Genomic DNA, 26,078 nt, shown 5'->3' on the forward strand with positions numbered 1-26,078 from the left:
GATGAAGGTGTGGCCTGACTTGCTTTAAAAATGATGGTGCCATCGTATGCATTCTCTACTTGCATATGCTCCAGTTAGAATAGGGGTAGATAGCTTGTTAGTCTTCTAACACTTTGGATTACTGTTCAAATTGCCATTAGGCATTCTCTATCGTGGCTGGGAACGATTGCAGTTCAAAATATTTGGAGGGCCCGATTCAAAGAACAAACCTGTCCATAAAAGTTGAAATGAATCAAGAAAAGCAAGCTAATCATCATTGTCTGTTACAACCACAGAACATTGTCATGGTTATAACCAATTTGGAGCCATTCTGGGCTTGATCCTGATACATAACGGGACGGAAGTTGAATCTTGGGTTCTGATATAATGGTGATTCTCCTACCATATCAACTTTTATTTACAGGTATTACTAAAGGGTAGAATAAGGTGATGGTTCTATTCCTGTATGAGCCATGGTGGTGCAGTGGTTAGAGTGCAGTATTGCAGGCTAATTCTGCCCACAGTCTGGAGTCTGATGCTGACTGGCTGGAGGTGGACTCAGCCTTCCAAGGTGGGTAAAATGAGGACCCAGATTGTTGGAAGGCAAGAGGATTAGAGAGGGCTGTAAAACATTGTGAAGTGGTATATAAGTCTTAAGCGCTGTTGCTAAGTATGTACAGGAAATATAGAAATACCTTGATGAAGGGATGCAGGAGCCATTAAAGGAGGAGAAACAACTTAGTCTTGGGGAAGGGGATAGTATGAGGAACTCAAAGTAATCCTTCCTTGATTCTGTTCGTTTCTTTGTGCTCTTGTCCTTTTGTTTTGGGTGCCAGTGTTGCTAATAGTGCTGTGCTTGATTTGAAAGGAGGGCTTTGGGTTACCTCTGCTGATAAACCCAACATTTTTCAGGTTTTGCGCTGTCTGAAAAAGCAATGGTATTGTTTTATAAGTTGCAGTAACTTTAATGGTTGGATTCTTTAAAGAAACATAAATCTTTTTCGGCTTCTATGGGAGCCTGAAAAAAATTGGGCTGCCTAAATGTGTACCGGAGAGATACCGTCTTGTGGTAAATCACTTCTAAATTTTTTGCAATATGTGCACCTTGCTAAACAGAATGTTTGGGAAGGCGGCGTACAAAAGATCAGTAGATAATTGTTGATAAGATCAATGGATGTTGAAATTATATATATTTAATTGAAGTTAAGTTGATTATGAAATTCAGATATTCAAGTGGAAAGATTGGCTGTTTTGATGAGCTTCAGAATGAACGTAAAATGAATGTTCGTACAATTTTTTTAAAAAATCCAGTTTGATCATTAATTGTTAATCATTACCTTTGTATGATTCAAGTTAATAATTAAAATATACATGGTGCTAAATTTCATTTTTTCACTTGCACTAAAATATTGCCTTTTCTCCCTGGAATGTAGGGGTAGTATATAAAATTCACGGCATTCCAATACTTTTGAGTTAGTGCAGTTATAAGAACAAGACATTATTATCCCCCAACCGTCCACCCACAGTGGGGTAGACATTTAGTGAGTGTGTAATTAAAAAGAATCTTGAACTTGCCTGTCCTGGATCAGAGTTATAATAAAACAAGCAACTGTTCAAGAACATCTTTCAAAAATGGAAAGTAATCAAGATAATACCATTTCTAAACAATCACACAGTGAGCAACTTGAGAAGTATGGATTTGTCAGCCTAAATTTTGACCTGGAAAATTGAAAATCTGTTGAGCACATAAATCATGTCCCTCATTAATCTTAGTGTGTAATTTTTTAGTATTCTAGAAGTTGTGAATGCTCCAACACTGGAAGTTTTTAAGAAGAGATTGGACAACCATTTATCTGAAGTGGTGTAGGGTTTCCTGCTTGAGAAGGGGGATGGACTAGAAGACCTCCAAGGTCCCTTCCAACTCTTGTTACTCTATTCTATAAACCTAAAGAATATTAATTTAAACTGAAGTGGAATCTTAGACAAAAATAAGTAAGGATAGGATTTAAATCTAAAATCATTTGATGCCTAAAATTAATCATAATTAAAAGAAGGACACAGTCACTATAGCTTTAAAAAAAACTGTGGTAGGAGACCAGCAGGAGTAAATTTAGCCTAGGAAGCAGTGAGGATGTTCACTGACATCTAAAAGTGAACTAGGAAAAAGAAAGGGAAATGTGGCCCATCAATTTATTTATCATCACACTCTGGCGAAAGACACTGTAGGCTTGCTGGGAACCCCTAAGCCAGGTAGCTGTGTTAAGAGACAAAGGTATAATTTTTGGTGCAAGTCTACTGGGTTAACTTAAAGTTTGGTAAAGTAGGAAAAATCTTTATTCCTGGGTGACTGAGTAGTACTAATCGTATTATGGAATTTGAAGGTTTTCATGCATTATGGCCATATCAAGGAAACAATATATTTTGATCCAAATTGTAACATTCTGGGAAAAATAAATTTACTGAAATGATCAGATTACATATTAATGTTACATGGTGTTACATGGTGTTGGTTGATTAGAATCCATATAGTTGGATATAATACATCATTCGTGTGTGTGTGTATGTATGTATGTGTGTGTGTATATACACACATACGTATACATACACACATACACACACAACAGTCACCTCAAATCAAAGCATCAAAAAACTATAAAAAATTAAACGGCTGCTTAGTATCACTATAAAAAAGAAACTTTACAGATTATAACTGACAAGACTATCTAAACAAAACAGTGTTGACAGCCTTTTGCAATATTTGGGCTGTTTTGTCACACTCAAGAGTGGATTCAAGTCATGACTGGTCTTCTTCCAGGAATTAGCAACAAAACTAGTTGCAATTAATTTGCTTATAAAATCACTTGACATTTGTTAACCGTTTCTTTCCTCTTTGTCGGACCTATTAAACCTCTAAGAGGAAACTTCTCCAATCAAAGAGAATCATTTTCTCTAACCTGCTTGCTTTCCTTTGGCTTTCTCATTTGCTCATAAGCACTCATTCCATAGGACATCCTTCTTAGTAATGGTGGCATTTAGGGTAACCTTTCCCAGCCTGGGAAAAATACTTTCCAGAAATAAGGGTTGTGGTTTTAGAGTATCAGAGTGGGAGAATCTGCACAATCACAGAAGAAAGGCACATCAGTTACGTTATGTTGCTGGGGAATGTGCTTAACAAAATGTCTATTTTGTAGATTCAAAGAAAGGCTATTCATTTGCACTATGTAATCTGTGTATCTCATCAATTGTTTAAGATATGATTGTGAAATCTGGTCTGTGTGTTGCCTGTATAAAGCAACATATAATTTTTCTCATTTTTCCAAAACCTGATAATGAAATAAAATTAATACTTTACTTACATATAATCTGTCCTTTGCACTCTTCAGTTAATATAAAATGTGAAGCAAGACATGACAATTACAATCCCCAAATACTTTTCAGTTAACTTTTGTTCACAATTGTATGATTACAGTCTGAAACTAGATACTGTTCATAATAAAATGGTAGAGTTTCAAAAAACTTGCCTTAACTTAGCTTTGTTAAATTATAGCCTGCTTCTTAAAAATCCTAATACGTTTGGATCCTGAGACAAACATCAGTTGTAAAAAAAAAACAAAACCTTGCTTGGGTTCTGACTTGTTTAGGATTCTTTCCTCTTCAACATGGTGAGATCATGATAAAGAATCTCATAGATAATTGGATAAAATGGAAATTGAATCTTGTTAATTGTAGTAGAAGGGAGGGCAGAACTACTCATAAGGTGCCTTGTGAGTAAAGCATGGAGCATCCCAACCAGCTACTTTGTGTAAATAGTTCCCATGTGAACTTCCGCCCTTTGATCGTCGACAACATTAATCATCCTGTAGTATTATTAAGTGTATCCCTGTTATCCATAGCTAACCCAAAACACATCCTTGTTTTTAACAGTGCCCTTGCTATATACAAGACCACAAGTTTCAGGTGGAATATAAGTGGAATTCCATGCAAACAAACATCAGAAAGGAAGGTCCAGTCCTAGCCTGCTAAAGCCACTTGAGGTTAATCACGAATAGTTTGGATAAGAATAGCGATTTGTTGAGAATATTACGTGATGAGCTTTGATTTAGTCAGTAGATGACAGAGCTATATGTGTACATTTGTGAAATCCTTCTGGTAATTATCCACCTTGGAGCACAGGGATAACCTTAGTGCAGCAAACCCCTCCCCCCACAACCTTTTGGGCACCAGGGACCGGTTCCGTGGAGAGCAGTTTTTCAGCAGTCCAGGTGTGTGTGTGTGGGTTTGCATGCTGCCCACAGATGGGGCTTCGGTTGTTTGCGTGGCCCTGTTTGTGGCATGTCGCGGCCCGGTGCCAGTCCATATAGCCTGGGGATTGAGGTGATCTGAGATGTCCTGAGCAATGTACACAAACAGGCAATTAGTGAAAAAACCAGTTTTCTTCAGCAGTTGTACACATCCAGCTGAAAGAAGTGATAAGTTTGTCATAAAATATTTTGACCACTGCGTGTGATTAAGCCATAATAAACAGAGTTCCCTGTATTCCCTCACTGAACTTGGAATTTAGCAACCTGCAGCGAAGCCACATCAAACATCCATATTCCCCGGGATATTCAGAGGGCTTAACACTTAAGAGTTTCAATTGTCTCAGTGTTCAGTTCATGCAAGTATACTGTTTGTATTATTAAAATACAAATGTTTAAATGTTTTCAAGTTTGAGAAGGGATCATTTGAAACTCAACAAAAATGGAAAATTCATACTGATTGAGAAAAGTGGAGCAGAGCCTTGCAAACTTAATACTGCATTTCCATTCTTTTATTTTTTTTTTAAAAAAAATAACTACATGGAAGATTTAGATAAATGAATTAGCTTTACCAATATACAAATGCAAACTATCGATTTTTTTAAAATGCAACCTCTGTACCATGCAAATACCCTCTCATCCCCACTTTTATTTTTAAAGTGGCTTTTGGGCAGGAATAGATAGGTACGTTACTAAAAATTCCAGTCGGTTCAGTTAAGGCGTTGCGTAGTTCAGAAATGTTATTTAGACAATTGACAAGCACACATCTACTATAATGTAGTTCTCTGTTGGCTTGGCGGTATTTCCTGTCAAGAAGTGGCTTGATCAACCTCTGGGTGACCTGTCTCGCTGAGTTTTGGATTACAGCTCCACCAAGTGATCTTTCAGCATGATACATTTTCTTTTTTTAAAAAAATAAGCCGATTATGTTTTAGCATCCCTTAGTGGCAGTTTGAAATGCAGCTTTTCTCACCTCTGAGCAATTCTCCAATTTTAGCCAAAAAAAGAGAAAAATCTAGGTTTTAGTTTCCCTTGATTGGGATCAAAGTTGATCATGTATGTTTAAAGATAGGTGCATGGGAGTTTAAGAGTTAGTTTAATAAGTGGTCAGAGGTTTATGCAATTTGAAGGTCATCTTTATTGGGGGAGGGAATATTTTACGTGGAAATCGGAACTTTTAAAACCTGTCTGATGTTATATTGAGATTTGATTCAGGACAGCTATGCACATTGAATCATTGCAGACGGAACATAATCTTTGATGCATTTCTTGGCAATCTACTTAGTTTGCTGTGTTTCCTCATGAGAAACACATGTTTCTCAATAGTGTCCTCACATTATTATAAAATTGGAAGGGACTGTTTAGGTCAGGGGTAGGCAGCCTTGGCTCTTCGATGACTTGTGGATTTCAACTCCCAGAATTCCTGAGCCAGCCATGCTGAAGGGAAAGGGAGAGGTTTCCAAGTTGAGGCACGCTGACTCAGGAATTCTGGGAGTTGAAGTCCACGAGTCATCAAAGAGCCAAGGTTGCCTACCCCTGGTTTAGGTCAACAGTTGTAACCTGCTTAGTCCAGGTATTCAAATTACAGCACCTCTATTACCAGTGAAGGGGAAATGATAAAGTGTCCTGATACAGGTGGTCCTCAACCACTCATTCCACAGCCATTAACTTACAACAGCGTTGAATGAGCACTAGTTGTGATGTTGCAGTGTCTGATGGTCATGTGATAGTATTGCAGCCTTAAGTGTATATGATTCAGTTTTGCACAAATTAAACACTCTGAAGGCTACTGAAGATGGTGGTGATGACAGCTTGCTATCTGAGAAGTGGGGGGGGGGAAATAAAGATAGAAACGATTGTTTTTAAAGGAAATAATACCACTTGCATTATTTTGGTCAGAAATACTCATATAATGAAACGGTATTGTGATGCTTTTATGTACATGTGCAAAGTGACTGCCCCTGGACTTCTGTATACAATTGTGGGTCACCCAGCCTTCAACAATTACCACACAGCTTCAGAAAAGATTCCAAAAAGGACGACTAAAATAATGAAATGATGATTGGAAGTATTTTTCTAGTAACGTACCCGTGACATATTTCAAAATTTTGGAGCATTTGTTTAGATAGAAAACTCAGACTCTTCATATTTTAGCTAGACAGTTGGGATGGTCATTAAAGCCAGAGAAAGTTTTAAAAAAAGTTAGGGGGAAACATTGTTGCATTATTAACAAAGCAACAAATCACAGGAAATTGGACAACTTCCATTAATTGTTACTTTGTTTTTGACAGGTAACAACAATAATAGAAGAAAGTGTCAAGCAAGTACGGCTATTATCAACAACTATTTTTTGAATGTATTTCTAATACAGTAGTAGCCCAGAAGATGATAAAGAAATGATAGCAGCTCAAGAACCAACAACTAATTTTGCTCTAATTCAGTAAGTAACTCGAAATTATCGATATCAAATAAGAGTCACAAAATATTTTCATTTTGCTTTTCTTTGTAAAAAGTAAAAACATAGTTTCTTTAGTTTGTTGTTTAAATTATCTCCTATAATTCCTTCATTTACTAGTAAATTTTGGCAACTTGCTAAGTTGGATTTCCTCGTTTCACTTGAGCCGTGACTGAATATTTTTTAAAAAATTCCTATACTTTCCCATGAATGCAGTATTCAAAAACCTCATTTAAGTGAACGTAGCATGTCCGGAGTATATTACATTGCCTCAAAGCAATGATAAAAACATTTTAAGTGAAATAAATATGTGAAATATGTCTTTCCAGGGAATCTGAAACACATTTTTCTTCAGATACTGACTTTGAAGATATAGAAGGAAAAAATCAGAAACCAGGAAAAGGAAAGGTGTGTGTATCTCTCATTCTCAGCCTGCGTACGGAGTTGTAAGAGTAACAGTGAAGTCTTTTATAAATAAAATTGTAACTAATTTTGTTATCTGAAACTACTGCTTTTGTGGCATTATGCAAATGGATTTGGTGCAGTAAGGGTGAATGTCATAAAACTCTTTTAAATATTGGAAACCATTCATGAAGTTTCCAAAAATTGACTGAAATAGCTGGCAACACATGGATCCATGTTCTCCCCTTATGTTTATTGTGTTTATAAAATTTTCATTTCAATGAGTGGATTGCCAGACCAAAGGTTTAAAAAAGTAAGTTGTGTCTGACTCTAAGGCATGGTGCTCATCTTCATTTCTTGGCTGAGGAAGCCAGTGGTGTCCAGAGACCATTTCTGTGGTCGCAAGGCCAGCATGGCTATACTCCAAAGCCACCCAGAACACGTGTTACCTTCCCATCGAAGTCGTACCTATTAATCACTTTGCATGCTTTCAAACTGCTAGGCGGGCAGGAACTAGGGCAAGTTTTGGGATCTCATCCCGTTGCAAGTGTGACAGTGAAAAGTTAACAAAAAGATAAACAAGCAAAACTCCCTTAGCATATTCATTTACTCAAGTAAAAATGCACGTTCTTTTTTTTTACACCCTTTTAAGTTGCTAAGGAATAACCTGGGCTTGTCATTCATACAGACCTGCAAAAAGGGGAAAAAGGCTCCAGGAGAGAAAGTGAAAGTTGGAAATGGAGGAGGAAAAGCTGGTGGTCTAAATCGAATGAATGGGCATCATCAGCAGAATGGTGTGGAAAACATGATGTTGTTTGAAGTTGTTAAAATGGGCAAGAGTGCTATGCAGGTAACTCTACTTATTAAAAAAAGCTTAGTTGTTTTGAGAGTAAGGAGAAAATCTTATTTCAGATTCAGGTCAATTCCAGCTTAAAATGTCCTTCCAATTCCAGATTTCTTAGCAAATATTGAAACAATGATTTGAAGTTTGTTTGTTCAACAGAGTTTTAAAACTAAGCAGAGTTTGTACAGAATGCTGCTGCAATCATTCTTTTGTGAACAAGTAGATTTCTGCAGCTGGCTCTCCCATAGATTTTAACGATAAGCACTTGTATGTATGTTTACTTGGGTGCACACCATTGTTTGAGATTTGGGCTCCAGCTTTATTTTAAAATGTCTGTTTTTGTTTTTGTTTTTAATTAAAATATAGTTTCCATCTAGAGAAGTGGATATTGCTGGTCTATGACCATAATAAAGATTTATTTCTTTGCTTTGCTTTGAAAAGAAGATCCATCTTGTAATTACCCTACTGTAAACAGTTGCAGGACAGATTGAAATTTCATACAATACATGCATTTTATTTTAGTTTCTGATTTTGAAAGTGTCCGTTTTAAGTTTTAACTCCGTTACAAATTAAAGTAGGTCACAAATCAACCTTAGGCAGACATGAGGATTTTGATATGTAAGCCTTGAGTAACTTTGGCTTAAGTTTATCATCCTCCTTTGGAAAAACTAACATACCATTTTTGGTTTCTGGAAAAAATGTTTTCGAGAAGTGGGAACCGTGGAAACCTCAGGGTATGAAAAAAGAGTTTGGGGGTCGTGATTGTGTAAGTGTTTGTGTTTGAATATGGATAGTAACAATAAGCATCCCTAACTTAAATGTTGGTTTATTATCTTAGTCTGTGGTGGATGATTGGATAGAGTCCTACAAACATGACAGAGATATAGCCCTCCTTGATCTCATCAACTTCTTTATTCAGTGCTCGGGTTGCAAAGGTAAGATTTCTATTTGGGGTTGAGTTTAATTCCATATTAATTTCATAAAAATCTTCACATCCCTTCTACCCCATTACATTTAGGACTTCCCATCACAAATAGTAAAAAAAATATGTTAAAAAATATGTCACTTTAAAAAGATTATCATCATATGTAGATTTATCAGATTACAGTTGTGTACATCCATATATTTTAAACATTTCAGTCAGAAAAAGGCACATTTTGTTTTATAGTACTATTGCCTAAGCATTTTTTATACTTTGAAGTTTGAGATTTCATAGTATTCCCATTCTGTAATTTGTAGGGGTTGTAACAGCAGAGATGTTTCGACATATGCAAAATTCAGAAATAATTCGAAAAATGACTGAAGAATTTGACGAGGTAAAATGGACATGTTTAAATTTACACTTTCAAAACTGATTGCCATATTTGTCGTACAATTCCTTTTACTAAGATGTCTCTGAAGTACTTACTGCAGTTCTTTCAGTTGAAAATGAATGTGTTCTTGTGGTTTTTGTTTCTGCAATGTTTTTTTTTTAAAAATGGATTTGTGGGAGGCGAAGAATTAACCCTGGAGGGCAGAAGAAATCTCAATTCATTGGCGACAGTGATAAATCAATGTTTCAACTAGCTTGAGTATCTGTTCAATTTAGCACTTCCCTTTTAAGAATATTTATTAACAGGATGTATATGAAAAATCATTGGAAAATTTTGTATACAGGTACTTCGCACCTTATGACCATATTTGACCCCAGAATTATGGTTATAAGTCATGCTGGTCATTAAAAGGGTCACCATGTGGGTGATTGCACCCAATTTTACGCTTTTTTTGTGGTAGCTGTTCAGTGAACGACTTGTTGTTTAACACTGTAGTCATTAAGCAAATCCATTGTCAGCAGTGGGCATTTTTTGTAAACGCTGGTTTCCGGCAGAAAACATTGTAAGTCACATTTATGTGAGCAAGGGATGCTGCAAACAGCCATAACTGCAGGCAGTTTGCCAAGCGCCTAAAATGTGACCATATTACCCTGGGGGCAGTCGCTAAGCGACCATTAACTTCATATATATATATATATATATATATATATATATATATATATATATATATATATATATATATGTATGTATGTATGTATGTATGTATGTATGTATGTATGTATATGTATATATGTATATATGTATATATGTATATATATATATATATATATATATATATATATATATATATATATATATATATATATATATATATATATATATATATATATATATCTTTTTTACGTTAACTTTTTAAAAAATTATTATTTTCTGGTTGTCTTTGGTGTGCGAGCAAAAGAAGAATAAAATAATATTGGGGGAAAAATAAATGGCGATTAAAATGCAAATCTTGGCTGTTGTGAGACAGTTACCTGTGTGGAAGATGAATAAAATCTCTCTTGATTCATCAGGGCATTTTAATATTTTAACTAGCAAGAGAATGCATTACTTTTTGTGCAATTGACACATTCTGTATTCTAGGACAGCGGGGATTATCCGCTCACCATGGCTGGTCCTCAGTGGAAGAAATTTAAATCAAGTTTTTGTGAGTTCATTGGAGTCTTGGTCCGGCAATGTCAGTATAGCATCATCTATGACGAATACATGATGGATACCGTGATTTCACTACTTACAGGACTATCAGACTCTCAAGTCAGGGCATTTCGACATACTAGCACACTGGCAGGTAAACATTCATCAGCTTGATTTAAAAAAAAAAGTTGAAAGATAATCCCAACTGTAAGTTTCTTCTAAATTTCCTGAAATGTTTTCATTTAAAAAGATTTAGGGCTAGGAGTCTTAAGAGAATCCTGAAGAGAAACTTGGAAATTTATTTATTTATTTTGGCCTAGGTTTCCACATATATCCTTTCCTCCCATTTCCTGTACACAGGGATAAACTCAGGTAGCTTTAAAGTTAAAAATTAAGGAACTGGCCACCATGCTGAACTTAAGACACCTCCTCTAACTGCTCTTTGCTATGCAAAGTGATTCAGATGGGAAACTACTGTTTGAAAAGTGCTGCTCTTCTTTGAAATACAAATGTAACAAAATAAAAGGCTTTTCCTTGTGAAGCTTACCAAGGACCCGCCCCAGTATATCCCTCCAATGGGTAAAAAGCCAGCAGTCTACAATGACAGGAGGATAATTGTTTTAGTAGAATCTAGTTCAAGGACGCGGTGGCTCAGTGGGTTAGGACGCTGAGCTTGTCGATCAGATGGTCAGCAGTTTGGCGGGTCGAATCCCGAGTGCCACGTAACAGACTGAGCGCCTGTTACTCGTCCCAGCTTCTGCCAACCTAGCAGTTCGAAAGCACATAAAAATGCAAGTAGAAAAATGGGGACCACTGCGGTGGGAAGGTAACAGCGTTCCGTGCACCTTTGGCGTCTAGTCATGCCAGCCACATGACCACGGAGACGTCCTCGGACAAGCGCTGGCTCTTCGGCTTTGAAACGGAGATGAGCACCGGCCCCTAGAGTCGGAAACGACTAGCACCCATGTGCGGTGGAACCTTTACCTTTACCTAGTTCAAGGATGTTATACTTGACTTTTAGCCCAAGTGAAGCCTCCATCACCAGCTTTTACCCTTTGGAACTACGAAACCAGGCTTCCCAAATTCAGCAACTTAAATTTGCTTCATAATAGGCTTGTGGAATCAACAGTTAACCTCAGGTGTAGCCTGATTTCCTCTGTGTGAGAATACTAGAAACTCCTTCCAGAAAAATATGAACCCTCAAACCACCATTGTAACTCTGATATGAGTCTATTTTGGAGCGGGAGGAATAAACCATCCAGTTATTCTGGCGGCAGCTTGATAACTCTCTTCAAAGAGCAGAAATAATAAAATGGCCATTAAATGAGAGAGAGGTGGTTTCAGCCACTTTTTCGAAGTTCAACGCATCACGCTATAACAACTGGCCCTGTAACAGTTGTTACGTTCCTTCTTATACAAAAAAAGAGTTACGTAAGCCCTTTTGTAAGTGAGCAACATAATTACCGGTAAATTCACTTTCACGTGTCTTTTCAAAAGATCCCAAGTAGTCAGTAGATAAATAAAAAATGTAAATAATGTAAATGAGCAAAATCAGATGGTGCATGTGAATTTTAATGATTGCCTTGTGATAAAACATGAACAGTGTTGGATGAATTTTGTGCTCCTTCTCATTTTTTATTGTGCTTAGTCTCTTACCTATCTCTTCACTGCAGGTAGCTGAGCCATTCAGTTCATGAATATTGCCTTTGTATAAACATAGATTCCTAATCTTGGAATTAATCGTTCAAAAACCTTAGTAGAATTTTATTTATATGCCATTTTTTTTCTTTTGAAACTCAAAGACAGCATAATTTAATACTCACTCCTGCCATTCCCCCCCACCACCACCAAAACAACAATACTGCATTTGCGTCTAGTGTAGTAAGGCATTTTTGTATCAATATCATTGTTCAGGCTTGCTGGTTATATTATTCGACATTATGACTGATTTTCATTCTCTCTTGGCACTTTACAGCTATGAAGCTAATGACTGCATTAGTGAACGTGGCATTAAATTTGAGCATTAACATGGACAATACACAACGACAGTACGAGACGGAACGAAATAAAATAATTGGAAAACGAGCTAACGATAGACTGGAACTCTTACTGCAGAAAAGGAAGGAGGTTAGGACCTTTGCCCAGTAGTTTGATGGGTTACGTGACAAAGAGGGAACTATGGGAAATATTTGTATCCCCCTCCTCCCCCACTCAAAAAAAAAGTTTGAAGTAAAATTTCATGAAAAACCTTCCTGAACTTTTCAATTGGAAAAAAAAAAGAATTGCGCTGTCATTTGATGCCTGTGAAATACACATAGTCATCTCTTTGCTGTTAAGGCAAACATGTAGAAATCTGTTTTCCCAAAGACTTAACCAAGTGACAGGAAGGAGTGAATCTCTGAGATTCAATTAAAGCACAGCATTTCTTTCCCACTCTTTATTTCTTCTGCCTGATCCTTGGAAAGAGGTAAATTAGCATACTTGGGAAGTCAAATGGAAGCCAGGAATGGGTTCTTCAGGGCCAGGGGTGGGCAACTATGGCAGCTTTAGGACAGGTAGATTTCCGCTCCCAGAATTCCAGAGCCAGCCATGTCCCTGTGATCTAACCTTTCAAATAATTATTAATTTTGTATTGTTTTATTGCCTAAACATGTAACTGTAAAACTGCAGCACGTTCACTTGGCAGTTCCTGTGTTTTTCAGCTTCAAGAAAATCAGGATGAAATAGAAAACATGATGAATGCGATTTTTAAGGGTGTATTTGTTCATAGGTACAGGTGAGTCCAGTTTCTGTGTGTATTCAGTCTAAATTTTGTTTTAAGATGCATTCTGGTTTGTTTTTTTTATACCACACTTCATTTTCTTTCGTATTATCTTTTTTTTCAGGGATGCAATTGCTGAGATTAGAGCAATATGTATTGAAGAAATTGGAATTTGGATGAAGATGTATAGTGATGCCTTTCTCAATGACAGCTATTTAAAATATGTGGGGTGGACAATGCACGACAAGGTAGGGTGTTGGATCCTAGAGAAAATAAGGCACAAAAATTGACGCTTCCCTTTTTCTTAGCCCACCTTGTAATTGAGTTATTTCTCACTTAAAAGTAATCAGTTATTGTAAAGATTACTTTTAAGCGAGAAATAAAATCAATTTTACCTGTCAAGAGTTTTGTATCCAAATGGTCTGACAGCAAGGGTGTACCTGATAAAATCATAATGTTGGATTTCTTTACCAGCTAGGACCTCATAAAACCTTTTTTTTTCAAACAACAGATCTTTAGTGCCTTGGTTTTCAGTCTTGCTTCAAGTCTGAGTTGAAAGTGTTGCTGTTGGAACTGTAAACTTTCTCAGCTTGATGGAGTTTGTTTCATTTATTAGAAATTAATTTTCCCTTGTAATTCCGTATTTAACAAATGGCCCCAGTAATAGAAACCACAATAAAAATGTGGAGCTCTAAAAACTAATTAACATATTGACCAGTCTTGAAAAATGAAAACTTTGAGAACTGTTATTTATTTCCTGATTATTATTACTGTATTATTATTTTTAGCAAGGGGAAGTGAGACTCAAATGTCTTACAGCTTTGCAAGGGCTTTACTACAATAAAGAACTGAATTCAAAATTGGAACTCTTCACCAGCCGGTTCAAGGTTAGTGTTCATTCTCTCTTTTCCTTTTAAAGAAATGTCCCATGCTCTCCATTATATGACAATTTTAATTTTTACAAACTGAATATTCTTCCTATTAGGACAGAATTGTGTCTATGACTCTTGACAAAGAATACGATGTTGCGGTACAAGCAATAAAGCTACTTACTCTTGTTTTACAGTAAGTGTTTCAAATCCTATTTCAAATAATAGCTACTGATGGTATTAATTTGTCCTTTTGCATAAATGTAGTTTCTCAACCCTTTGCAGACAGAAAATTCTTCTTCGGGTGTCATGTTTCAGTGAGATAAAACTGTATGCATGTTTTCGTGTTGTCTATGCTGCTAAAAGTTCACAGACACTTAAGTAGCAGGACTTTTTTTTGTCATAGAATGCCCAGAACTGAGTTCTGGCACCTTTTTTTAGATGGAACCTTGTAGGGTGGGCAAGGTGGGTTGTATGACGTGTGTGAGTTCTGGTACCTTTTTTTATGGAAAAAAAGCACTGCTAAGTAGTGATATTCCCAGAGCTCCACCTCCAAGTTTCTCTTCAGTGACTTCAGTATAGCCCCAAGACAAACAACCTTGCTTTAAATTGAGTATTTAGAATTTGGGTGATCTACAGTTAAAAGTAACCCCCTCTATTTTATTCCAGTAGTATTTTAAGTGCACAGAATCCTCAATTTACGACCATAGCCGAGCCCAAAATTTATGTTGCTAAGCAAGCAATTTATTAAGTTTTGCCCCATTTTATGACCTTGCCACATTTGTTAAGTGAATCCCTGCAGTTGTTAAGTTAGTAACACAGTTGTTAAATGAATCTGGCTTCCCCCTTGTCCGAAGGTCACAAAAGGTGATCAGAAGCCCCCAGGAGGCCGCAACCGTCATAAATAAGAGTCAGTTGCCAAGCATCCAAATGTAAATCACGTGACTGTGGGGAATGCTGCAATGGTCATAAGTGTGGAAAAACGGTCATAAGCCACTTTTAGTGCCGTTGTAACTTAGGACGGCCACTAACTGAAGTGTTGTAAGTCAAGGACCACCTGTGCCTTTTTTCTTCTTCGTATTTTTAATAATTAATTACTGCATTTTTAGGAGTAGTGAAGAAGTTCTGACTGCAGAAGACTGTGAAAATGTCTATCATCTGGTTTACTCAGCTCATCGCCCAGTGGCTGTAGCAGCAGGAGAATTTCTTTATAAAAAGTAAGGAGAAAGTGACCTTCCATTAAACAAACTACAGTTGTGTTAAAGGAGGAACTGCCGACTATAGAAGAATGGACTCTAAAAGTTTCTGACCTGGCGGAAATGGCAAAGATTTCGGCTTACTTGAAAGATCATTCGCAAGAACGTTATATTATGGAGTGGAAAAAGTGGATTGATTATATCCAGAACAAATATGGGACTAAAAAGTTTCATTTAGCATTTGAATAAGTTTTCTTTTCTTTTCTTTTTTCTTTTTATATGTAATATTAGTATTGCTTGTAGTCATTTCATATGAGCTAGAGTGCGATAGAATTAATAGTTTATTGTTGTTAGCATATGGATGTTTATGATTGTTTTTTGTTTTTATACCTTGTACTTAGCTCTGGGAAGTCGGGAGGGGGGGAGGGATAGGGAGGGTTAGGTAGGGGTGGGTGGAGGGAGGGGGGGATTGTTAAAGATAAAATGTACTGTAAAACTTTTCAATAATAAAAAACAAACAAACTACAGTTGTGAATTTGACAGAGCTGAATCGCTGAGCAATTTAGATAAAGTTAGCGGTTCCCCACATGGGGAATTGGGATTTCCTCTGGAGCAACTAGGACTAAGTCTGTTATGTTTCAAGAGCACTTTTATTTTTAGCTAACTCTGTACAATTATGTCCCCCCCCCCCCGCTTTTTTTTTTTTCTTCTGGGAAGGCTTTTCAGTCGCAGAGACCCTGAGGAAGATGGAATTCTTAAAAGAAGAGGAAGGCAAGGTCCAAATGCTAATCTTGTCAAAACATTAGTATTTTTCTTTTTGGAAAGTGAGGTATGTGCACATACCTTACTTATTTTATCAAAGTATTCTTCAGAAGTGTTTTGTCTGTGCTTTCTGTTGAGCCAAATTAAGTTCCATTTGTTAGGAAGAATCGCCGGTGCCTTTGCAATATCTTGTAAACTGCTTAATCCATATGACGATTGTGCTAATATACTGTAGATCTTTAAGTAAAGCTTCCTTTAATTATTGTGTACCTGAATGTAGTTAGGAGAACTTTGTGTAAATTTATTAGTGTCCCAAACTTAGAAGCCTTTTAAATGCTGTTGCAAGGTAGGGCAGACTTTGTGGTTCTGATTCTACTTATGTTGTGTATGCTTGTTTATAAGGACCTCCAAATTGGCCCCCTAACACTGCTCAATATTGAAAATCTTAAAGGTGTAAGAATGTGGGAGAGAGAGGAATTGTCTGTCTTGGAATCTTTCCAAGAAGATTGCTACAGTTAGATCTACCCAGTAAAGGGTAATTTGGATTACAAAGCGAATTGAAATCCAGTACAGTTGTTGATTAAAAGTAGTATTAAAAAGTGAGAAGACAATGATGGACCCGAGGCAAATAACGCAACATTTTTAGCACAGAGCTCGTGCCTCTCTTCTACAAGTAAAAAATTGTCTTCCTTAAATTACAGAAGGTGTTTGCTTTTTTTTTTTAAATAACGCTTGATGGTTTAAGACTTTGGGGAAGTTTTTCATAAAATGCTCTTTTTCAGTTACATGAGCATGCTGCTTACTTGGTGGACAGCATGTGGGATTGTGCAACTGACCTTTTGAAGGACTGGGAATGTATGAATAGCCTTCTGTTGGAAGAACCCCTAAATGGAGAAGAACGTAAGACTTTACTCAGTTTTTAAAGCCTGTTTTAAAATGCATTTGCCAGGACAGTTGTCCCTAACTTCAAGAAAGTAAAAGAAATTCAACAAAGAGTGGCAACTCACGCAAACTAAAAGCGGAATAAAGTTTTGAATAAATAAGTTCAGAAATTATGATCAGGTTAATTTAATTTTTTTCAGATTTTTACAGAAATGACCTATGATACATCTCTAAAATCAATTTATTTGGAAAAATGAGCAGTTAAAATGATTAAACAGTAGTAGTAATTCTAATTATTGCTAGTGTGTTTCATCACATATGAACATAGAGCAGTGTGGTTTTTTTTAATTAAATCTTAAAAATCGAAGACAACTTTGATCTAAGAGGTTTGGAAAAACTTCCTTGTGAGATTTCAGGCATAGGAATTTTAAGTTCCTTCTAGATCATTTTATTTATTTATTTATTTATTTTATTGGATTTGTATACCGCCCTATTTTGTTTTCTTTTTAGTTCTGGTGCCTTGACAGTAGCTAATTTGGTATATTAGTTTGCAAGTTTTAATTTGAGGTACAAAACATTTCATTAACAATTCTTATGATTAAATCTTATGGCATATTCAAGTGATTCTTAAACATGTGATTCTTAAACATGTGATTAAAAGAAATGACATTTTCTTTTTAATATTTGCAGCTTTAACAGACAAACAAGAAAGTGCGTTAATTGAAATAATGCTGTGTACAATTAGACAAGCAGCTGAATGTCATCCCCCTGTAGGAAGAGGCACAGGAAAACGGGTAATTATTTATTTTTAAAAAATATGCTATGAATTGTAGTATTAATATATTGTCCAGCTAATTTTAATGAGGGTTTTTTTCCAGAGAAAAATGAAGTTTATTAATAATTCTCCACTCTATTTGGGTTTTGAGCCAGCAGTGGAGTCACAGTTGTTGAAAGAAAGATTAAAATAACTTATGATTTAAAAGAAAATGATGCACTAGCCTTTAACATTTCATGTTCATTGTAATAACACTGTGTGCAATTCAAAATAGCTGTATAACATCATCTCTTTGGTAGCAGAATGCATGCCTAGACATTGAAAACATGTTATTTTTAGCATCAGTAATCTTCTATTTTTGGGGTCAGAATGAACCATTGAAGGTCTTGAAATCCTAGGCTTGTTTGCTTGATACAGTCATAGCACTTAATTCTAATTTTTAGATAAAAACGTGACACAGCGTAATTCTGGTGACTCTTGAAAAAAGCCCTGCAACAGAATTTATTTGCAACACTGTCGTTCTAAAGCTGCTCACCCATCTACTGCATTCCCTTTCTTTTAGTCACGCTTGAGCATACGTTGGTGAAAATCTCAATTCTTTCTGAATGGTGACTGAAACGGTTTCTTTAGGGCAGGGGTAGGCAACCTCGGCTCTTTTATGACTCGTGGACTTCAACTCCCAGAATTCCTGAGCCAGCATAGTGAAGTCCACGAGTCATAAAAGAGCCGAGGTTGCCTACTCCTGCTTTAGGATAATAGAATGTCACGTTTGGAAGGATGTTGGAAATAAGGTCTTAATTCTGAGAATACAGGTCCTTCTTGAAATGTAGTTGGATTTAGCTCATGTACAACACCTGGCCTGTTAACGAATTGCATCTTGGGATTGCATCAAATAGATCCTGGTAATGTCAGTCCTTTGATCCTGCTGCTCCTTGTTCTTTGACCTAGGTCCTTACAGCAAAGGAGAAAAAAACTCAGTTGGATGACAGAACTAAGATCACAGAGCTTTTTGCTGTTGCACTTCCTCAGCTTTTAGCAAAAGTGAGTGTGATTTTTTTTAAATTTTTGTTTCTATGTTGATGGCATGTTTGCCAAGCGCAAGAAACCAGGAGCTGGAATAGAGTTCAAAACTACAGCGAGTTTATTTCATGGTACCTATGCACAAGAATCTGATCTGCTAATAGTGAAAGCAAATGGCAGCTAGATTAGAGTCAATGGAATTCACGGAAGGCGGGCTTAGGTCTATTGTGGGAACCTGCAACCCTAAACTCATGATGTGTTTGACCCTCGGGCTCAGCCTGGTTATCTACAATACTTAAGTCACAGTTGCATAAGAAGCCGTCTTATAACAAAATAAATAATTGATTAGTCTGTTTTGATAAAATTATTATTGGTGACAGTTCTCCATGTTTTCAAAAGTGTATTTTTTTAGTTCTTCCTGGGACTGTTTTTTTTTTTGCTAAGCTTCCTGAACCTTAATGTAGCATTCAGATTAATTCCCCCCCCCAAATCTAAACTAAAGATGACATTTACTGCACAATGTTTGCTAATTCTGTGTCAACATTATCTAAGACTTTGAATTATCCAAAATGAATATGTTAGATTTCTTAATGAAACTCATCTTTGGAATTGTGAAAAGCAAAACACTGACATGATTGGGATTTAATTAAATGTTTTCAATATCCACAGTATTCTGTAGATGCAGAGAAAGTCACCAACTTGTTACAGTTGCCACAATATTTTGATTTGGAGATCTACACAACAGGGAGATTAGAAAAGGTAAGCCAAGTAAAAAGAACTGGATGAAAACTGAACAGAACTTTTGACTAAAGGCTGGCCTGCCCCTGTGGGCTCGGCAGCTAAATAAATGGCTGTTTGTACTATCACAACAATTAAACACAGTTCTTTTGGAACAATTGGCTGCGGTGGAGGTGAGGGAACAGGAATTTGAACAAATGCATGGGAAAATAGATGATTGATTGATTCTTGTTTGTTTTCGCTTTCCGTTTACTAGCATTTGGATGCCTTATTACGACAGATCCGGGATATTGTAGAAAAGCACACAGACACTGATGTTTTGGAAGCTTGTTCTAAAACGTACCATGCCCTCTGTAACGAGGAGTTCACCATCTTTAACAGAGTAGATATTGCAAGAAGCCAGCTAATAGATGAACTAGCAGATAAATTCAACCGGCTTCTTGAAGATTTTCTGCAGGAGGTACGTATTTTCTCTCTCACTGCATAGGTCTTAACTTTTCAAGTTACCCTTTTATCTCTTTTTGCTTTTCCTCACTGCACTTTGCAACATTTAAAAGCCAGGCCCAAATAAACAGCAGGAATTGCTGTGTGGCTTTCGCAAGTAAATAATACTTCACATTTTGGTTGAGTATTTCTTAATATTTAAAATAGAGCAGAGGCTTGTCCTTTGGCTTCTTGAAGTCATTGGTTTAATTGCAACTCTACAACTTGTTAAACATAGGGTGAAGAACCTGATGAAGACGATGCATATCAGGTCCTATCAACATTAAAACGAATTACTGCTTTTCACAAGTAAGTACAGCAATAGCTTGTCCACTTTCTGCTTGTCTTGATTTTGTTTCTTTATAGATACTTTTATGAGTTGGGACGCGGTGGCTCAGTGGGTTAGGACGCTGAGCTTGTCGATCAGAAGGTCGGCAGTTTGACGGGTCGAATCCCGAGTGCTGCGTAGCAGAGTGAGCACCTGTTACTCGTCCCAGCTTCTGCCAACCTAGCAGTTCGAAAGCACGTAAAAATGCAAGTAGAAAAATAGGGACCACTACGGTGGGAAGGTAACAGCGTTCCGTGCACCTTTGGCGTCTAGTCATGCCAGCCACATGACCACGGAGACGTCCTCGGACAAGCGCTGGCTCTTCGGCTTTGAAACGGAGATGAGCACCGGCCCCTAGAGTCAGAAACGACTAGCACGCATGTGCGGGGGAACCTTTACCTTTACCTTATGAGTTTTATTGTATGTACGTTAAAAAAAACCCAGTCACTTTCAGTTTGGTTTCAACTTCTGCCATGTCTTGGTAGGATTCCCCCTCCTCATTCTATCTTTAATGGCTACTGACAATAATATTAGATAGTGCGGAAAAATGATAACCAGGACACTAGTATGCATTCTATGTAGTTAGATTATTTAGTCAGAATAACAAGCAAGTTTATACGTGCATCTATGTGGCTCTCTTTAAAAGAAAATAAGTTGAGGGCAAAGGCAAATGGTCTAATGGTTAAAGTGCTGACCTAGGAACTAGGAGACCATGAGTTCTAGTCCTACCTTAGGCATGAAAGACGGCTGGGTGACTTTGGGCCACCCACCAGGAGACAGTGAATTCTTCTCCCACCTTAGGCAGGAGAGCCAGCTGGGTAACTTTGGGCCAATCACCAGGAGAGTGTGAATTCTAGTCCCACCTTAGCCATGAAAACTACCTGGGTGACTTTGGTCCAATCACCAGGAGACTAGAGTTCTAGTCCTACCTAGGAACAAAAGCCAGCTGGTTGACCACCAGGAGACAGTTCTAATTCTGACTTTGGGCCAGTCCCACTCTTTGAGACCAGCTCACCTTATAGGGTTGTTGCTTTGGGGGAAATAGGAGAAAGGAGTATGTTGAATTAAAAACAGTAATAGAGTTGGGGTGAAAATCAAATCAATAAATGGCTAGAGCTTTGCATCTCAGTGGATTGGAGCTTTGTGCTCACATTGGAACTCTTTGACAGTAGGGTGTAACAGAGTACAAAGCATGTTACAAAGGGTAATCATTCAGTTATTCAATGGCAACAGTCACCGTGCTGTCAGTTCAGTACAGTGTGAGAAGAAGCAGTGAGTTAGAAACGTTCATTTTTTTGTTTGTTTTAATTTTCAGTGCACATGACCTGTCAAGGTGGGACTTGTTTAGTTGTAATTACAAGTTACTAAAAACAGGCATTGAGAATGGAGATATGCCTGAACAGGTTAGTATATACATATATATATATATATATTGCTTTAAAAGGACAATATAAAATAATGGCAAGCTGAGAACGATAGCACCTTTATTCTCAAACTTTTCCTTTTTTGAAACACAGATAGTTATTCACGCGCTGCAGTGTACTCACTATGTAATCCTCTGGCAGTTAGCAAAAGTAGCCGAGAGCAGTTCTACAAAGGTAGGTGCTGGCTGCACTGGAACAACTTCGGTCTGTGGGAATGGAGTACAGGTCATCCTCAACTTAGGGCCATAGCTAAGCCCAAATTTTTTGTTGCTAAGCGAGACAGTTGCTAAGTGAGCTTTGCCCCATTTTATGGCCCTCCTTTAACACAGTTTTCAAGCGAAGCAGTGCTGTTGTTAAGTTAGTAACATGGTTGTGAAAAGAATCTGGCTTGCCCCGTTGACTTTGCTTGCCAGAAGGTGTCACGAAAGGTGATCACGTGACCTCAGGACACTGCAACCGTCACAAATACAGGCCAGTTGCCAAGCATCCACATTTTTATCACATGACCATGGGGATGCTGCAATGGTCGTAGGTGTGAAAAACATTCATATGTCTCTTTTTTTCCCTATACCGTTCTAACTTTGAACAGTCACTTCACAGATGGTCATAAGTTGAGGACTACCTGTACAAAGTCAAGTATAATGGGCCATTGTACAAACTTTTTAGGGTTCCTTCTTGGGAAGCTGACCAATATCCTGAAATCCTGCATATGTTTGTTTGTGTGCGTGTGCGTGCGCGCGTGCAGCTATAGCTATATTGGGGGGGAACCTCCACTTGAAGTACATTCAGAGTAAAAAAAAAAGTTGACTTCGGCAATAGTATGAGAGTAACTTCCTCTTTGCAATAATAGAGGGATGGAAAGAAGGTAGAATCTCTTTTTCTGATCTGCAGAAAATAGGGCCAGAGAAAGATCAAACAATCTGAAGCTATTGTGGGAAGTTTCATGCTACTTTTCCCCTCCATAGAAAAAGTTCTCCATTTCTTAAAAAAAATAAAATACTCATTTCTGTTCATTATGCAAGTACAATTCAGAATAAACTTAGTCACTGTTTAATATTCTTTCATTTCTAAGGACGACCTTCTACGCTTAAAGAAACAGATGAGAGTTTTTTGTCAAATCTGCCAGCACTACCTTACCAATGTAAATACTGCTGTTAAAGAACAGGTAAGGCACGGATTTTAATATCTGACCATTTTTGTGTGTGTGTGTGTAAGTAGTTAGATGCTTTTCGTGCAGAAATAATTTTTCATTGGCACTAACAGTTGTGTGTAAGACAGTGTAGCATTATTTGTGCACCCTGGTTAATGAAACAGACCTGAAGCTCTTTGTTTCATTTCAATTTTTGTCCTGCCAACTATGTTGAAGTAGGAGGAGAGGTTTGTATACTTTTTGAAAGGGCAAAACCCAAGAAGGTGCCAAGTCACATATTTGTATAAAAGATAGCATATAATTTCATTATTAACAGTCAGTACAGCTAAGGTAAAAAGTGCACAGTAAATACGAGAAAACAGAATGCTGTAAAAAGGAATTGTAAATGTCTTGGTTCCAAGTAATGACTTTGAATTGACTTCAATTCAGTGAGACAGTTTTGTATTGAGACGCTGCTTAAAAAAATGGAGTCAGGTATGTTAACACCATTTTCTAAGGCAGTGTTTCTCAGCCTTTCCTTCGCCACAGACACCCCCCCCTTTAATACCTTTTGTGGCCACGGACCTCCAAGACTTATCGCAAGGTTGGAAATCATAACATTTCTTCAAATCTTAGTGGTGACATTGTGTCCTCCGCCAGGGATCCACTGTTCTAAGGACCTAGCTTTCTAGAGGCTTGACTTACGATACGTTTCTGTTCTCTCTCTCCCTCTCTCTCTCTCTCTCTCTCTCTCTCTCTCTCTCTCTCTCTCTCTTTCTAACAATGCATCTCGTTCCTTCCGTTGCAGGCCTTCACTATTTTGTGCGATGTGTTAATGATCTTCAGCCATCAGATCATGTCAGGGGGACGTGACATGTTAGAGCCATTAGTTTACACTCCTGATTCTTCCTTACAATCCGAACTCTTGAGTTTTATTCTCGATCACGTCTTTATTGACCAGGATGACGATAACAACAGCGCAGGTATGTGGCTGCGGAAAGATGTCTCTGATTTCTTCTTGGTAGCAACAGGGGTCTTAACACGGTGTTTTTTCTTCTCCCTGAGTTGTACTCTTTTTTTTAAAAAAAAACTTAGCCAGACATACATGGAAGTTGCAACTGGACATTGCAGGGTTCGAGCTTGATCTCCACAGAGTTCTGAGTCGGTCTCCAAAGGAAATTGCTCAGTTAGAAAAGAGTAGGACTTTAGTCCTGTTCACTTTGAGATGTAGAGATACAACGTGCTCAGCCTTACTTGTCCTGCTCTACCTACCTGAGGGTTTTTTGTTTTTTTCCTATGAGAAAGTCTGGAATTATGTCTTTTTCATCTGTAAAACTGAGAGCCCTTGGGCCCTGTTTTCATCTTATCTTGGGTCACCTTGCTGTCGAAGCTATTAAGTTTTTCTGATGTAGGTGCGCTCTGACTTTTCCTGATGTACGTTTGGTGAGCTGTGGTCTTAACTTCCCTAAAATTCCATTGCTCAGGTGCTTGGGAAAAAAAAAATGGCTGGAGGTCTGAAACCAGCTTTGAAACTTACCAGCTACTCTTTTAGGACTTTAGCTTATCTTTTTACAGGTTTTGTTAATTTGTTAATTTTGGAACTCAAGAGACATAAAGGCTTTTTCTAAGTAGGTCAGTTGAAAGTAATACTAATGGGGACTGTACCACTTTAAATCTTTCAGCCTGCTTTTGGTAGCTAAGAAAGCATCGGATTCATTCTCTTGCTGTGAACTGTTACCTTGTTAGAATATTGCAGGGCAAAAACAGGTTATAAAGATGCAGTTGATACCAAAATCATATCTAAACGCCTGTCCCTGAATGAATGCTCATATACGTTCTTTTTTTTGTTATTGTTAAGATGGACAGCAGGATGATGAAGCTAGTAAGATAGAAGCTTTGCACAAAAGAAGAAATTTGCTTGCGGCTTTTTGTAAACTTATTGTATATACCGTGGTGGAAATGAACACTGCTGCAGATATTTTTAAGCAATATATGAAGGTAATGAAAACCTAGAGGGAAGGGGATCTGAGGTTCTCATATAAAAATACGGAATGAATATGATTGTATTAAATCTCTGGAGGCTTCTTTATTAAGGGAGTCAGTCTGGTTAACTATTGTTGCCATGGTTAAAAGCAGAAATTAAATGAACGTATTTAAAGCAAGTTATTGTTATTTCAGTTTGAAGTGAACTACTTTTAGTTCCGTACTTTGTCTCCAACATTTTTTCATGGTACTCACAAATAAATATTTTTATTCTAATTGAAGTTAAACTATCTGTGTTTTTATCCTGATAGTATTACAATGACTACGGAGATATCATCAAAGAAACAATGAGTAAAACAAGGCAAATAGACAAAATTCAGTGTGCAAAGACGTTGATTCTCAGTTTACAGCAGGTATGTTTTTGCTGTTCCACATAATCATACTGCTTATTGGTTAAAGACAGAGAACCTTAGTATTCAGATAAACCAGAAAAACTACATTCAGACATTTCATTGATTTATTTCCTGCTGTTAAGTGCAAGAGGTCAGCTTTTAGGGGATTTAGTAAACTTTATAGTTGTGTTTTTATAAGGTAGTCTTTAAACTTATTTTCATTCCTGCGTATTTGTATGCTGAAATGTAAGCCAAATGTAATACTGAAAGGGATAAAATGTTGTTTGAAGTCTTATTTTTTGTAGAGGTTTAATAATGTTAAGAAAGAGAAAAAATGCATTAAAATACTCTTGAAAGTGCTGTTCAATAACACACCAGTTATATTATGATCTGGGAAAAAATGTTTTGTTTACGCAGCTTTTCAATGAGATGATCCAAGAAAATGGATATAATTTTGATAGATCGTCGCCATCTTTCAGTGGGATTAAGGAACTGGCTCGGCGCTTTGCTTTAACATTTGGGCTCGATCAGCTGAAAACAAGAGAAGCCATTGCTATGTTACACAAGTAATGATTAACTTTTTCTTTACTTTGCAAATAACTGAATTTCCCTCCATAATCCTTTTCCTTATCTCCATCAGATGAAGAGACCCCCAGAAAAAAATCCCCCAGCAAAATTGATAAGATATGAAATAAATAAGATAGTTAAATATAGTTTACACGTAATGCTATTCACCATACCTGATCTTTCCTATTCTGTACTCAGAATGGAAAGAGGAGAAAACATTGGTAATAAATAATAAAGAAATCAGTGGTCGCCATCAAATAAGGCCACAGATGTTGGTTTTTGGCTCC

The 26,078-nt window shown here is 37.2% G+C and overlaps 1 protein-coding gene across 5 annotated transcripts in view; it reads left to right on the forward strand.

Moving 5' to 3' along the window:
• Positions 1-26,078, forward strand: part of STAG2 (STAG2 cohesin complex component) — a 51,726-nt gene that overhangs the window by 11,475 nt on the left and 14,173 nt on the right. For all 5 annotated transcript variants that reach the window (XR_014027603.1, XR_014027604.1, XM_081336788.1 and 2 more), the window contains exons 2-27: positions 6,569-6,717; positions 7,062-7,140; positions 7,823-7,984; positions 8,817-8,913; positions 9,218-9,294; positions 10,432-10,636; positions 12,458-12,609; positions 13,185-13,258; positions 13,368-13,491; positions 14,032-14,130; positions 14,229-14,308; positions 15,222-15,329; positions 16,026-16,137; positions 16,853-16,970; positions 17,643-17,746; positions 18,676-18,768; positions 19,417-19,506; positions 19,742-19,945; positions 20,207-20,277; positions 21,612-21,699; positions 21,814-21,894; positions 22,793-22,885; positions 23,658-23,832; positions 24,708-24,847; positions 25,144-25,245; positions 25,642-25,790. Coding sequence is in view for 3 of the 5 variants with exons in the window: in XM_081336788.1 (XP_081192914.1) it covers positions 6,674-6,717; positions 7,062-7,140; positions 7,823-7,984; positions 8,817-8,913; positions 9,218-9,294; positions 10,432-10,636; positions 12,458-12,609; positions 13,185-13,258; positions 13,368-13,491; positions 14,032-14,130; positions 14,229-14,308; positions 15,222-15,329; positions 16,026-16,137; positions 16,853-16,970; positions 17,643-17,746; positions 18,676-18,768; positions 19,417-19,506; positions 19,742-19,945; positions 20,207-20,277; positions 21,612-21,699; positions 21,814-21,894; positions 22,793-22,885; positions 23,658-23,832; positions 24,708-24,847; positions 25,144-25,245; positions 25,642-25,790 (2,921 nt within the window). In the remaining 2 variants the exon portion in view is untranslated. The remainder of the gene's footprint in view (positions 1-6,568; positions 6,718-7,061; positions 7,141-7,822; positions 7,985-8,816; positions 8,914-9,217; positions 9,295-10,431; positions 10,637-12,457; positions 12,610-13,184; positions 13,259-13,367; positions 13,492-14,031; positions 14,131-14,228; positions 14,309-15,221; positions 15,330-16,025; positions 16,138-16,852; positions 16,971-17,642; positions 17,747-18,675; positions 18,769-19,416; positions 19,507-19,741; positions 19,946-20,206; positions 20,278-21,611; positions 21,700-21,813; positions 21,895-22,792; positions 22,886-23,657; positions 23,833-24,707; positions 24,848-25,143; positions 25,246-25,641; positions 25,791-26,078) is intronic.

The sequence above is a fragment of the Vipera berus genome (genome assembly GCF_964194415.1).
Source record: "Vipera berus genome assembly, chromosome: 11".
Taxonomy (NCBI): Eukaryota; Metazoa; Chordata; class Lepidosauria; order Squamata; family Viperidae; genus Vipera; species Vipera berus.